General features: G+C 43.6%; 1 protein-coding gene across 4 annotated transcripts in view; it reads right to left on the bottom strand.

Annotated features, from left to right (window-relative positions):
- The window catches only part of TTC6 (tetratricopeptide repeat domain 6), an 85,036-nt gene extending 72,819 nt beyond the window's left edge, over positions 1-12,217 (bottom strand). For all 4 annotated transcript variants that reach the window (XM_029079530.2, XM_029079528.2, XM_029079531.2 and 1 more), the window contains exons 1-2: positions 11,826-12,217; positions 7,277-8,353 (exon numbers count right to left, since the gene is read on the bottom strand). In XM_029079530.2, coding sequence (XP_028935363.1) covers positions 7,277-8,347 — 1,071 coding nt within the window. In that variant the 5' untranslated portion in view covers positions 8,348-8,353; positions 11,826-12,217. The remainder of the gene's footprint in view (positions 1-7,276; positions 8,354-11,825) is intronic.
- Between the last annotated feature and the right edge of the window lie 1,645 nt (positions 12,218-13,862).

Raw genomic sequence — 13,862 nt, 5'->3', positions numbered from 1 at the left:
ACAGCTTTCCACTGCTTCAGACTGAAATAATGACATAAAATCGAGGAAAGTCCTAAAAAGCGACAGTGCAATCCAAAAGCCTTATTAAAATCATGATTCCTCCAAGAGGGCTTCCCTGATTAAGCCTTCTTTTCCCCATCTCCCACTTCCTTTGTGCCATCTATGCATTTGGATCTGTGCCCTTTGGGCATTTGATATTCATTTCACCCTCAGCCCCATACCATTTATATACACTTCTATAAACTATATTATAAAGTATTTATTTATATTAATGTCTGTCTTCTCCTCTAGACTATAAGCTCATTGTGCACAGGATGTGCCTACAAACTCTGTCTACAAACTGTGTTGCATTCTCCCAAGCAGTTAGAACAGTGCTCTGCACCCAGTAAACACTCAGTAAATACCAATGATGACAATGATGAAAAGTCAATAGTCCATTCACTCCAATATTCTCTTTCTGACAGTAGCAACATGAAGCTTGGAAGAAGAGTGTGATGGTTGTCTTCATCAACAACCACCACATGGTTAATGGCGGACTATGGAGCATCATTAAAATATCCTTTGCTAACCATTTATATCCAGAAATATATCTAGACCCACCTTAAACATTGATATTTTCTGCCACCACAACTTCCTGAAATAATGAATTTCATATATGTAGCATCTTTCAGTGTTTCAAATTAATTTTCAATTTAATGGTACTTATGAAGCACTTAATATGTGCCAAGTACTGTTCTAAGCACTGGGATAGATACAAGTTAATCGGGTTGGACACACTCCCTGTTCTACATGGGGCTCACAGCCTAAGTAGGAGGGAGAAGAATTTAATCCCCATTTTACTGATGAGGGAACTGAGGCACACAGTACCTGTTCTCCCTTCTAATTAGATTGTGAACCCCATATGGAACAGGGACTCTGTCCAACCTGAATAGCTTGTATCTGCCCCAATGCTTAGAACAATGCTTGGCACATAAGAGCTTCACAAATAAAAAAAAAGGGAGGGGGGAGAACTTATAGCAGAAATAGCCAAAGAATCTCACAACTCTCAGTGGCTGTCAAGATTCTAGCCCGAGTTCTCTTAGACCAACTTTTGATCCAAATTTGTAAACCGCAATGTGGCTTCGGAACACAACATGATATGGTTGATATGATAATCGTGACATTTGTCAAGCACTTTCTATATGTTAAATCCTGGGGTACATTTGTTGTCTGAATGATATCGTGGCAATCCAATGAACAATATTAAGTCCTTTATACATTGGTTGAAGTATTTAATGTCAACAGTACACTTGGGCTCTGGTGGGTACTAAAAAACTTTGGCTGCTCTAAAACTTTATCAAGATCCTAAGAGTACTCTGCTTTATAAGGGCTAGCTGCATCCCTAAACGTTCAGATGGATATCAAGGACAGCAGTGATTAAAAAAAGCAGTATGGCTTAGTGGGTAGAGCATAGGCTTGGGAGTCAGGAGGACCTGGGTTCTAATCCTAACTCCATTACTTGTCCACTGTGGGACTTTAGGTAATTCACAACTTCTCTGTCCCTCAGTTACCTCAACTGTAAAATGAGGATTAAGACTAAACCCCCTGTGGAACAGAGACTGTGTCCAACCTGATAATCTTGTATCTATCTCAGTGCTGTCTGCGATGCCTGGCACATAGTAAGCACTTCATACCATAAAAAAAAAAATCACACTTTTCCTCCAAGCATCCTGTTGCCATTGTCAGAGAGAATATTGAATCAATTAATCATATTTATTGAGCACTTACTGTATGCTGAGCACTATACTGAGTGCTTAAAAAAGTACAGTATAACTGTCTTTAGACAAGTTCCCTGACCACAACGAACTTACATTGTAGAGGAACCATTGTAAAGGATGCCTCATCCAGGTACAGTATTTCTTGGATTCTTTAAACTGTAAGCTCCCTGTGGGCAAGGATCATGTCCACCAACCCTATTATACTGTACTCTCCAAACACTTAGTACAGTGCTCTGCACACAATAAGGGCTCAATAAATATCATTAATTATGTTCTTTACCTTTTCAGGGGGCTGAATCCAAATCTTCTGAGGATACCCTGTTATAGAGTTGTTTCATTACACCTGATCTTCAATTTAAATATTAAAAACACACATCTTAATCCTTTAAGAAAGCAGTCCTTAAAGTCAACTAACAGCTGAATCACTTATGCTTTTGTTTAGTTTTTGACAGATAGATTTCTCTAAATGGCACCTTTCTCACAAAGCTTTGCTAATACGGTCTCCTTGACAGAAAGTCAAAAACAACTGAAGTGATGAATGATTGAGAGATATCAAAGGTTTGGATTTGAGAACACACAGTAACTTTAAAGTATTTCTGTTAACACTCCAAATTGACTTATAAATCAAGCCCTAATCATTTAAATTCGGCTTCAAAGAAAATAAAATAAAAACTGAAAACACAAAGGATATTATACAATTTCTTCCATTTTTTAAGGAACATGAAAGTGAAAGCTTTGGAACCGGAGGCCAAAAAAGTCGGCTTCAAACACATATTCACATAATTTGAATTAACCAAATCCCTCCAGTTGACACACTTGCATATTCAGCTTTGATTTTCATCTTTACTGTATGCAAACTCAGAGTAGCTCCAGAGGCAGACCCCTCACCTTTTTGGGATTAAATGAATGAAAAACAGAAAAATATGATCATTTAAAGTTGAAAGGTACCTGATGCTTCATTACCTAGAGAGAGAGCCTTCATTTTGCTTTCACTTTTTTCCAATATCTCCATGAATCTTACACAGAGTGCAATTACTAACTTGCTTAAGGGCAGCAGTGTGGCCTAGAGGAAAGAGCACAGGTCTAGGAGTCAGATGACCTGGGTTCTAATCCTGGCTCTGCCACTTGTCTGCTGTGGGACCTTCAGTCACTAACTGTTCTGTGCCTAATTTACTTATCTATAAAATGGGGATTAAATACCTGTTCTCTCTCCTAATTAGACTGTGAACCCCATATAGAACTGGGACACTGTCCAATGTGAATAACTTGCATCGACCCCAGCTCTAAGCACAGTAAATGCTTAACACCCCATCCTCAGCCCCACAGCACTTATTTATATATCCATAACTTCTTCATTGATATTACTGCCTCTCTGCCCTTCTAGACTGTAAACTCCTTGTGAGCAGAAAACATGTTTACCACCTCTGGTGCTTTATACTCTCTCAAGCTGTTAGTCCGGTGCTCCGCAAGTGAGTGCCCAATAAATACCATTAAGCAGCACGGCCTAGTGGATAGAGTGCAGGCCTGGGAGTGAAGAGGACCTGCATTCCAATCCTGGCTCTGCCACTTGTCTGCTGTATGACTGGGTAAGTTGCTTCACTTCTCGGTGTCTCCATTACCTCATCTTTAACATGGGGATTAATACCGTGAGCCCCATGTGGGACATGGACTGTATCCAATCTGACTAGCTTATATCTACCCTAGAGTTTAATACAGTGCCCGGCACATAGTAAACGCTTAAATACCATAAAAAATACTATTATCATTATAGATCCCAGTTGTGGATTTAAACCATTGCCTATAACTGCTTTTTAGGCAAGGAAGGTTGTAATAACACACCTCTTTCTCCCAAAACACACACACACACACACACACTCTGTCTATCTCTCTCTTTCTCTTCCCCACTTGAAGCTGGCAAAGTCTCCTTTCCTCCAACTAGCCAAGGAGCCCAGCAGAGCTGTGGATGTAGGCCAGGATTTCCTCACACCCCCATTGAGTTCCAAGGCTAGCCTGCATAGCTTCCTTCTCAGCTTGGCCCCAGCTCACCAGAGGCCTTGTAGACAAGAAGGACATTTCTCTGGCCAGAGGTGGACGATCTGGCTCTGGGACTAACTGGAGGCTCTTTGAACTCTAGTTAAGCTTTGGGGCCACACAAGGGCTTTGTCATCCTCTGCCAGACTCCTGGACTAAGCCAGGGGATTTCTACACTTGCCCTTCCCACCCCACCAACAGCTTCCAACCTCAGGTCAATCAATCAATCAGTGGTATTTATTGAGTCCTTACTATGGGCGGAGCACTGACCCAAGCGCTTGGGAGAGTACAGTGTAACAGAGTTGGTAGGTATGTTCCCTATCTACAACAAGCTCACAGTCAAAAGGGGAAAAGAGACATTAATATCAATGAATTATGGATATGTATCTAAATAAATAAGCTCAAGGGGAAGCTTTAGCCCCCAAAATCCTGCGGCCAGAATGAAGAGCTGACACCTATAGACTCTGGCAAGAGACCACTTGCTTGGACGTTGTAGGCAGGGTCTGTTTCTGCGAACTGTGTTATATTGTACTCTCCCAAGTGCTTAGCATAACGCTCTGCACAAAGCGCTTAATAAATACCAGATGATGACAACTTTTAAATTTCTAAAATTTCTAAAAACAAAATCCACCAGGTAATATTTCCATCTTCAGGCTTATAGACTGATAACTGACACTTGGCATTCTATGCTAAGACTGTACTACAGATTATATGGCCATACCTATGTGAAAATATTCCAAACAGAAGACAGGTGATTGCAAATATGCCCGCCAAAAATGTTAAGGAGGTTGGTATTGATAATGGTGATGGTATTTTTTAAGCATTTATGTGCCAAGCACTGTCTTAAGCATTGGGTAGATGCAATATAATCAGATCAAACTCAGTCTCTGTCCCACAAGGGGCTCATAGTTTAAAGGAGAAGGGAGAACAAGTGTTTTATCCCTATTTTACAAATGAGGAAACAGAGGCAAAGAGAAGTTAAGTAACTTGCCCAAGGTGACACAGCAGGAAAAAGGCAAGCTGGGATTAAAACCCAGTTTCTGAGTTATAGAAACCATTGGGAGGCAGAACAGGACCGAAGGGAGGGAAGCAAACCTCACCCAGGGATTCTATTACCCAGGAGGCAAAAGGCCTACATTTCCCAGAAGCATTTAAGAATGGGACCTGACCAAAAAGGGGAAAGGAGAGGCTTTAAAATTCAGAAATGAAGGCTCTCTGAATTCAGGAAACTGAGGCACAAAGCAAGTCTGTGACTTAAGGTCCCACAGTAGGCAAGAGGCAGAGCCAGAATTAGAAGCCAGATTTTCTGACTCCCAGGCCTGAACTCTTTCCATTAGCCACACTGCTTCCTTTATCAAACAGTCAGTAGTATTTACTGAGAGCTTACTGTGTGTACAGCACTGTACTAAGCACTTGAGAGGGTCCAAGCCAACAGAGTTGGTTAGGCAGTTCACTGCCCACAATGAGCTTACAGTCTTATACAATGTAGTCTTATGCTCTTATGAAAAGCAATGTGGCCTAAAGGATGGTGCATGGGCCTGGGAGTTAGAAGGACCTGGGTTCTAATCCCTGCTCTGCCACTTACTTGTTGTGTGAATTTGGACAAGTGACTTAATTTCTCTGTGCCTCAATTACCTCATCTGTAAAATGGAGATTAATGCTTTGAGCCCTGTTTGGGACATGGACTTTGTCCAACCTGATTAGCTTGTGTCAACTCCAGTGTTTAGTACAGTGCCTAGCACATAGAAAACACATAACTACCAAAGAAAAAAAAAAACAGTTTCTGGGGGAACTGTAGTCCGAGGGAAAATTCTGCCTGCCGTGTGCTGTTTATGATTACAACCTTTTGGAATTTGGCCTATGTAAAAAACTTTTTATGTGCTACTGAAGCTTGTGTATCTAGGGGTATGTGTTCACTGGCATTTCTCTTTAGCATTCCTGTCTTTCTCTTCCTGCATTTTGAAATTACACTTCTCCTTCTGTCTCACTTTGAAATTTAGGCATACTCTGGGTTCTAACCACTCCCAGGTATATGGCCTATGTTGGATGATGTCTTCCCCCCATATGCAGCCCTTTTGCTGGCCCAGTGAAAAGAGCACTGCCTAGGGAAGCAAGAGGTCTGGGTTCTAGTTTCTGTCCTCCTGACTACGGCTATGCCATCGATGAGAAAGATTTACACCCGAAGAAAAACCTGGGGCATCCCATGAGGTGGACAGGCCCACAGGAATCTGGAAAGAGGATGAGAACCAGAAGACCCAGGGGTCCGGTCTCCCTCTTCTCTGCTAGGTGACCTTGATCAGGTCCTTTAACTTCTCTGAGCCTCAGGTTCCTCAACTGTAGATTGAAGATTTAAATACCTATTCTCCTTCCCTACTTAGACTGTGAGCCCCATAATAATAATAATCATGGTATTTAAGTACCTACTATGGGGTGCTTACTATGGGCCAGACACTGACCTAAGCAATGGGGTGGATGCAAGTAAATCAGGTTGGACACCATCCCTGTCCCACATGGAGTTCACAGTCTCAATCCCCATTTTACAGATGAGGTAACTGAGGCACAGAGAAGAGGAGTGACTTGCCCACCGTCACATAGCAGGCAAGTAGCAGAGCCAGGATTAGAACCCATGATGGTCTGATCGTCGTGAATCTACTCCAGTACTTATCCCGTGGTAATAACCTTCCTAGCTTATTGCTATTCCACTGTTACCAGTGGAAGATATTGGAGAATAAAAGCGTTCTAATGCAAAGTGATGTCAAGATCCTTTGGGATAGAAAAGGGACAGATGGATAGAAAATTCCTACCTCTGAAAACAGGTTGGACTTCAACGTTTGGGAAAGAAGATGACCTCTCAAAATCCTATCCAGCTCTGTGATTCTCCGATTCTATTAAAGAGTCATCCCTGAACTGACTAAAACATAAATTAGTGCCTTCACATGCAATAGGCTCCATATGTATCAAAATTTTGCGAAGACAAATGAACTCAAACTGACCAAAAAGGTAAAACATTAATAGAATGCTGAAGGAGCCATTTATTTTGTCTGAAACAAGTTTACTTCCTAATGATTAAAAAAAAGTTCACTCTGAATGATGCTAATAAACTGCTAAATTCTCAAACAAAATAGTGATTCTGTAAGTCATTTTCATTCCAAGCATTTAACATCTGAATTGATATTGGAATGTGAATAATTATACCCTTTTAGTAAAAAAAATCCTGATGGAATATGAGGTGTATTGTTTCAGGGATCAGGAACTGCTGTATTTTAAAGGGTTTTGAAATGTTTTCCCTTTAATTAATATCCTTAAAAAGATGTTGGATGGTCTATGACATAAGGGAATGAGAATCAATGAATTTCAGTGTTTTTATCCAATTGATTCATCTGGTGTCTGGGTTAGAACACGTTGGGAAATCTGAAAGAAAACATACAACTTGCATAGAAATAACATTTGCCCAACTGAAAATTTGACTTCAGTTAAGGTTCACCTACCTCCATTTTAATGTCATAGTTCTGGCCAAGGATACTCTCTATGAGCTCTTTGATCACCCGATCCGAAGGCGATGGAGAGGTGGACTGCAGGGAAGCAATTATTTCATCGATAGATCTTGGAACCCGTTTAACAAGCAAACTGTAAGGGGAAGCAGGCTCCTCTGGATCGCTCTGCTGGAAACTCCCCTTGACTGTTTTTGAAGTGTCGCGTCTGGCTTTTCCCCGCAGCTCTGTACTCAACCTCCCGCTTATCCTCTTGGAGCCCCGAAAGCGTCCCATTCTCGCTTCAGAGGTTGAAGCTCTCTGTGCTCCTTTCTGATCCTGTTTCACCTGTTTTCTCTTTTTCTTCAATTTTCTGAGTTCACTCTCCTTCCTGCTTGAGACTGAAGAACTGGAAGTCCCAGTGGTCATGCTCAAGGTGGCACTTTCTTCAACGGGGCAGGTTCCCAGGACAGGGGGAGTGTGAGACTTGCCTGTCGGAAATTCTTCAATTTTCTGCAACAGAGTGGGTTTAGGAGTCTGTGGCCTTCGGCGTAAGATAAATCTATGATGCTTAAACTTCTGGGGACGAACCGAAGGTTTAAATAATGTGGCTGGTTTGGTGGTGCCGGCTAAAGAGGCTATAACTGGCTTCTTTGCTCTTTCGGATCCACTGGGATCATCTCTGTCCCTTGAAAGACCACTTGGTTGATTTCGATCGACCTCGACCATCTTCTTACTCTCTTCTGGATGCGATTTTCTTTTTTGAATCTGAGGTCTGAGGTCACAGGTTTGTTTAGCCCAATCGCTGACTGCTGAAATACTCCTTGCTTTTCTCTGATCTTTCTGGCTGCTGAAAACTTCACTTGAAACTGTCCCTTTTTCTCTCCTGGGGGGCTCCAAAGTCTGGGAAGTAGCCCGTTCACCTGGATACACCAGACCACGGGAAATGTCTACGCTGGTGTGAGCAACCAATGCCTGTTTGAATTTCAGAAAATCCTGCCGAACCTGCTCGCGGACTTCGTCAAGTTCCTTCTTCATTTTTATTTCTTCCTTATAACTTAGTCCAAAATGCTTTGGTATTCTAGCCATGTTGTCCTGTAAAATAACCAAAATCAGAAAAATACATGAGGAATTTTTAGACGTTTATAAGTTCAAAATTAGAAGGGGGTACTAGAACCATATTCTTTGATGTATAATTACCCATTTAGTCCATCAGATTTATTATTGTGCCATACCAATCATATTTACTGAGTGCTTACTGTATGCAGACCACTGTACTAAGTGCTTGGGAGAATATAATAAAGGCAGTAAACATATTCTCTGCCCACAAGGAACTTAGAGTCAAGAGTGGGAGGTAGACATTAATAGAAAGAAATTACAGATATGGACACAAGTGCTGAGGGTTTCAGTGTTGATATCTTAAAAAAAGGGTGACTCATGCAGCCACTCACCTCACAGAGCTTTTTTTTTTCTTTCAATGGTATTTGTGTATGGTACTTTAAATGGTGTTTAAATGGGAAGCATTAAGGTGTGGGGTGAAGAGAACAAAGCCATCATCTCTTTCAGCACCCTTTCATCCCCAACATTGTAAGGTCAAAGTGGGCAGGGAATGTGTCTGTTATATCATTATATTATATCCTCCCAAGCACTTAAAACAGTACTGTACTCTGCTTTGTGACCTTGGGCAAGTCACTTCACTCTCTGTGTTTCAGTTACCTTATCCATAAAATGGGGGTGAAAACTGTTAGCCCCACATGGGGCATGTACTGTGTCCAACTTGATTAGCTTACATCTACCCCAGCACTTAGAATGGGACCTGGCACATAGTTCACACTTAATAAGTACCATAAGAAAGGTGAGACTTGAGGCTTGGCTAGAATTGATTGATTCATTCATTCAATAGTATTTATTGAGCGCTTACTGTGTACAGAGCACTGTACCAAGCGCTTGGAATATACAATTTGGCAACAGATAGAGACAATCCCTGCCCAATGACGGGCTCACAGTCTAAGGGAAGACAGACAGACAAAAACAAGACAACATGATCACGATAAATAGAAATCAAGGGGATATATACCTCATTAGCAAAATAAATAGGGTAATAAAAATATATACAAATGAGCACAGTGCTGAGGGGAGGGGAAGGGAGAGGGGGAGGAGCAGAAGGAAAGGGGGCTTAGCTGAGGGGAGGTGAAGGGGGAAAGGGGAAGGGAGCGGAGGGGGAGAGGAGAGGGAGCAGAGGAAGCAGAGGGAAAAGGGGAAGCTCAGTCTGGGAAGGCCTCTTGGAGGAAATGATGGCATTTGTTAAGTGCTCACTATGTGCAAAGCACTGTTCTAAGCACTGGAAAGGATTCAAGATGATCAGGTTGTCCCACATGGGGCTCACAGTCTTAATCCCCATTTTACAGATGAGGTAACTGAGGCACAGAGAAGTTAAGTGACTTGCCCAAAGTCACATAGCTGACAAGCAGCTGAGCCAGAATTTGAACCCATGACCTCTGACTCCCAAGCCCGTGCTCTTTCCACTGAGCCAAGCTGCTTCTCACCTGACATCCTGTGGCAGGAAGAGCATAGACTCCAAGTTTATTGATCATCTGTTTAGAACAAGGGTTGACAAGCAAAAGAAATGAAACCTTTGTGCAGTTGGTGAAAAGAGGGCCATACAATTTATGGTCCTCATCCATGAGACATATGATGTCAATTGGTCATGCTGTGCATGCGTAGGGATTGTCTCTGACGTCAAACTGTACTTTCCAAGCGCTTAGTACAGTGCTCCGCACACAGCAATTGGTCAATAAATACGATTGAATGAATGAATGACATCACTGAGCCACATGGCTGCTTCATAGCAACAGCCGTTCAGAGTAACAGTTTACTCCTTTGTGGCTGTTGCTGCCGCCTCCACTTAACTCAGCTGCTTTCAGACCTGATATGAGTGGGAGCCTGCGAAAAACGCTCATGGCACACGGTGCCTGGCAAAGGGGTTGCTTTCTTCAGATGGGTGGGCAGTGCCCCTCTGGGAGTGAGGGAGCAGGGAGACAGGAGCAACTTATCCTCACCCTGCTGATCGATGAACCATGTTGCAGCCATCTTGGCTCCCGCTCAGACCCTTTCCGGCTCAGAGGAGCAGGGCAGCCCAACTACTTCCTGCTCAGCTTCCTTCATAGCTTTATGCTGTGGAGGCAGAGCTAATAGTGTCATCTTTCTGGTGCCAAGACCATGGGTGGGGGCTGATGCTTAAGATATACGTTAGATCCGAAGAGGAGCTATATGTGTCTCACAAACTGCAGGGAGTTTTGTTTAGACCGTGAGCCCATTACTGGGCAGGGATTGTCTCTCTCTGTTGCCCAATTGTATAATCCAAGCGCTTAGTACACCCAATCCCTGCCCTCTAGGATTTATAATATAATGGGGGGGGACACAGATAAAATACCCAGATCAACATTCTGCTGCCCAAATGGTTTTTCTCAAAATACATTCAGTCCATTTTCTCTCACTCTTCAAAAGCCTCCAGTGGTTGCCTGAGAGTCAGAAGGCCATGGTTTTAATCCCGGCTCTGCCATTTTTCTGCTGTGTGAATTTGGGCAAATTGCTAAACTTCCCTGTGCCTTAATTACCTCATCTGTAAAATGGGGATTACTTCTTTGAGCACCATATGGGACAATGACAAGCTGATTAGCTTGTATCTACCCTAGTGCTAAGTATGGTGCCTGGCACATAGTAAGTGCTTAATGAATGTTAATAACAATAATAGTGACTGAGGTATATGAAAAGCACTTGTGTGCCAAACACTGTGGTAGATATTTAACAGGTGGGATTCAGTCCCTATCCTTAATGGGGATCACAGTATACAGCATTTGTTTTTCATTTCAATAGTATTTATTGAGCACTTATTGTGTACAGAGCACTAAGTGCCTGGGAGAATACAACAGATACATGTTCTGCCCACAACAAGGTTACAGTCTAAAGGGGAGAAGACAGATGTAAATACAAATAAATAAAATTATAGATATGTACATAAGTATTGTGGGGCTGGGAGGGGAGGAAAAGCAAAGGGAACAAGTCAAGGTGACGCAGAGGGGAGTGGGAGATGAGGAAAGGTGGGGCTGTGGGGTGGGGGACACTACTGCTTCGGCTGCCTCATTCATTCAATCGTATTTATTGAGCGTTAACAGTATGCAAAGCATTGTACGAAGCGCTTGGGAGAGTCTTTTTCGGATAAACCGTGCGACTGAGGCGTGTGCACACCCGTCCAACAGCCGCTCAAGCCCTGACTTCTGCTGAACGACTTGTAAAATCCTCTGAAAAGGATCCAGCTTGAGGAGGGAGCAGTAAGCCACGGCGGTTTTGCCTTGGGGCTCTTTTTCAGGGTTAAAGAACGGACCGACCCAGACACCTCGCTGCCCTGTAGGCGGGCCAGGATCCCTCACTGGGATGGAGAAAACGGAAAGAGCCCACAGAACCCCAGTTCATTCAGTCGCATTTATTGTCCTTTCCCTTCCAACGGGCCAGATGCCGGCGTCTTCCCAAGCCTCTCCCTCCCGTCCGGGACCCATCCCCTTCTCACCGAGAGGGAAGAGATGTCTCCGCCGCCTGTCGCCTTCCGTCCTAGGCAGGACCTGATCCTAAGCCTGCAGGATCGGGATGCTCACCGAAGGGAGGAGGGACGCGCTCCGTCACCTAGCAACCGGCCTCTGCGCCAGCACATATCCCCCCCCACTCCTCCCAGGCCCCTGAATTGGCCCTGCGACCCTGCAGGCTATGGGACTTGGGCCGAGGTCTTCTTGCCTGAGTTTGGGGTCGGGAAAGGAAAACGAGAGGAAGGTGCAGTGAGCATCCACGTGCTGCCCCGTGCCCGCTCCCCAAGCCACACCCTCACACAGCTGTTGCCTGGATCTGCGGGAGTGGCTAATCAAATCGACACGGGACAGAGACAGCGAGTGTGTCTGTTAGGATCAATGCAGCCCCTTCCTCGCCTTTTGCTGCACGTTGCATTTGCCACCTGTGGTGCTTTGAATTCTTCAAAATAAATAAACGGTGGCATGTTGTACATTCCAAGCGCTTAGTACAGTGCTCTGCACGTTGCAAGCGCTCAATAAATACGATTGAATGAATTTATAGAGGGCTTCTGCCCAGGTTCTATTTCTCCCAACTACCGCCTCAGGACCAGTAAGCCTGCTATGTAATTATGCAATCAAAACCACCTGTAAGACTTTTGTATATATCAATTTATATAACCTACTATCTAAGCACTCAGTCAACCACATATCCTCGTTTCTTTCTTCCTCCTATGGGCAGAATATTTTAGGGTCTGTTTCCCTTGCCGGATTGTAAACTGGAGAGTAAGGATCATGTCTGCTAACCCTGTTGTGCTTTCTCAAGTGCTTAGAACAGTGCTCTGACTGATTGATTAATTTTAATAAACCTCTTTCCTGGCCCAAGATAATATTTCCATCTGGGATTTGAGGGACACAGCCCCTACAGCACTGGCTTGGGAGTCAGATGACGTGGGTTCTAATCCATGCTCTACCATTTGTCTGCTGTGTGACCCTGAGCAAGGCTCTTAACTTCTCTGTGCCTCAGTTACCTCATCTGTAAAAATGGGATTAAGACTGTAAACCCCACATTGGACAACCTGATTACCTTGTATCTACCCCAGTGCTTAGAACAGTGGTTGGCAAATAGTAGCCACTTAAATCCACAATAACAATAATAATAATAATAATTATTACAGCACTTTAGGAACCTCTAAGATAGAGGTGTCCTCCCAAGTTCCCTCAGACACAACTCATGTGCTCAAGTATATACACAGTGTCTCACACATATACAGGCATACACTTTAATATACACACTTCTACATGGAGCTACACACATGCACACATCCCTACACCTTATGTACATGAACGTGCACACTCAGGCTTGTAAAAAACAACTGGGGAAGTTTGCCTTCCAGTGGTGAGGAGGGGACCCATTCAGAAAAATAGCTGAATCTCCCCCCGTGGTAGATTCTGAGCTGCTCCCAACCTGCCATGGAGGCAACCGCGACATACGGGAATTGTGGACCATAACCATGGTAGGCTCTGGAGCTTCTCAGTGCTTAGAACAGTGCTTAGAACAGTACTTAGTCTTAATCCCCTTTTTACAGATGAGGTAACTGAGGCACAGAGAAGTTAAGTGGCTTGCTCAAGGTCACACAGCAGACAATGCAATACAGGTGCAATGCAATCCCACCTCAGGCCACATTTTGCCAACCCTAAGGAATGCTCTTCCCTGGGCCTGAGGTCTTGGTTATAACCTGAAGCTAATCGAAAAGGTCGGTGTAACTGACCGGCTCCGCATCCAAAATGAAAAGACCATCGTGGCCTGACCCAGTAATGGCACGAAGACTTGGTTGACATTGCCCTAGGAGTTGCTCCTGCAAAACCATAACGAAACGTACAGATCAAGCTAAGAAACAGGTGTGGCCAGTTGTGGAACACTAAATCTGAAGACATCCGGGGACACACTGCTACCACAAAAGTAAAGAGATAGAGTTATCTGCCAGGAAGTTAAATGGTTGCTGATGCATTATGAAGGGTATGAATGGAACTACCCTCCACACAGC

The sequence above is a fragment of the Ornithorhynchus anatinus genome, chromosome 14, assembly GCF_004115215.2.
Source record: "Ornithorhynchus anatinus isolate Pmale09 chromosome 14, mOrnAna1.pri.v4, whole genome shotgun sequence".
NCBI lineage: Eukaryota > Metazoa > Chordata > Mammalia > Monotremata > Ornithorhynchidae > Ornithorhynchus > Ornithorhynchus anatinus.
The sequence above is the reverse complement of the archived record's forward strand: the minus strand, read 5'-3'. Positions and strand labels throughout refer to the sequence as shown.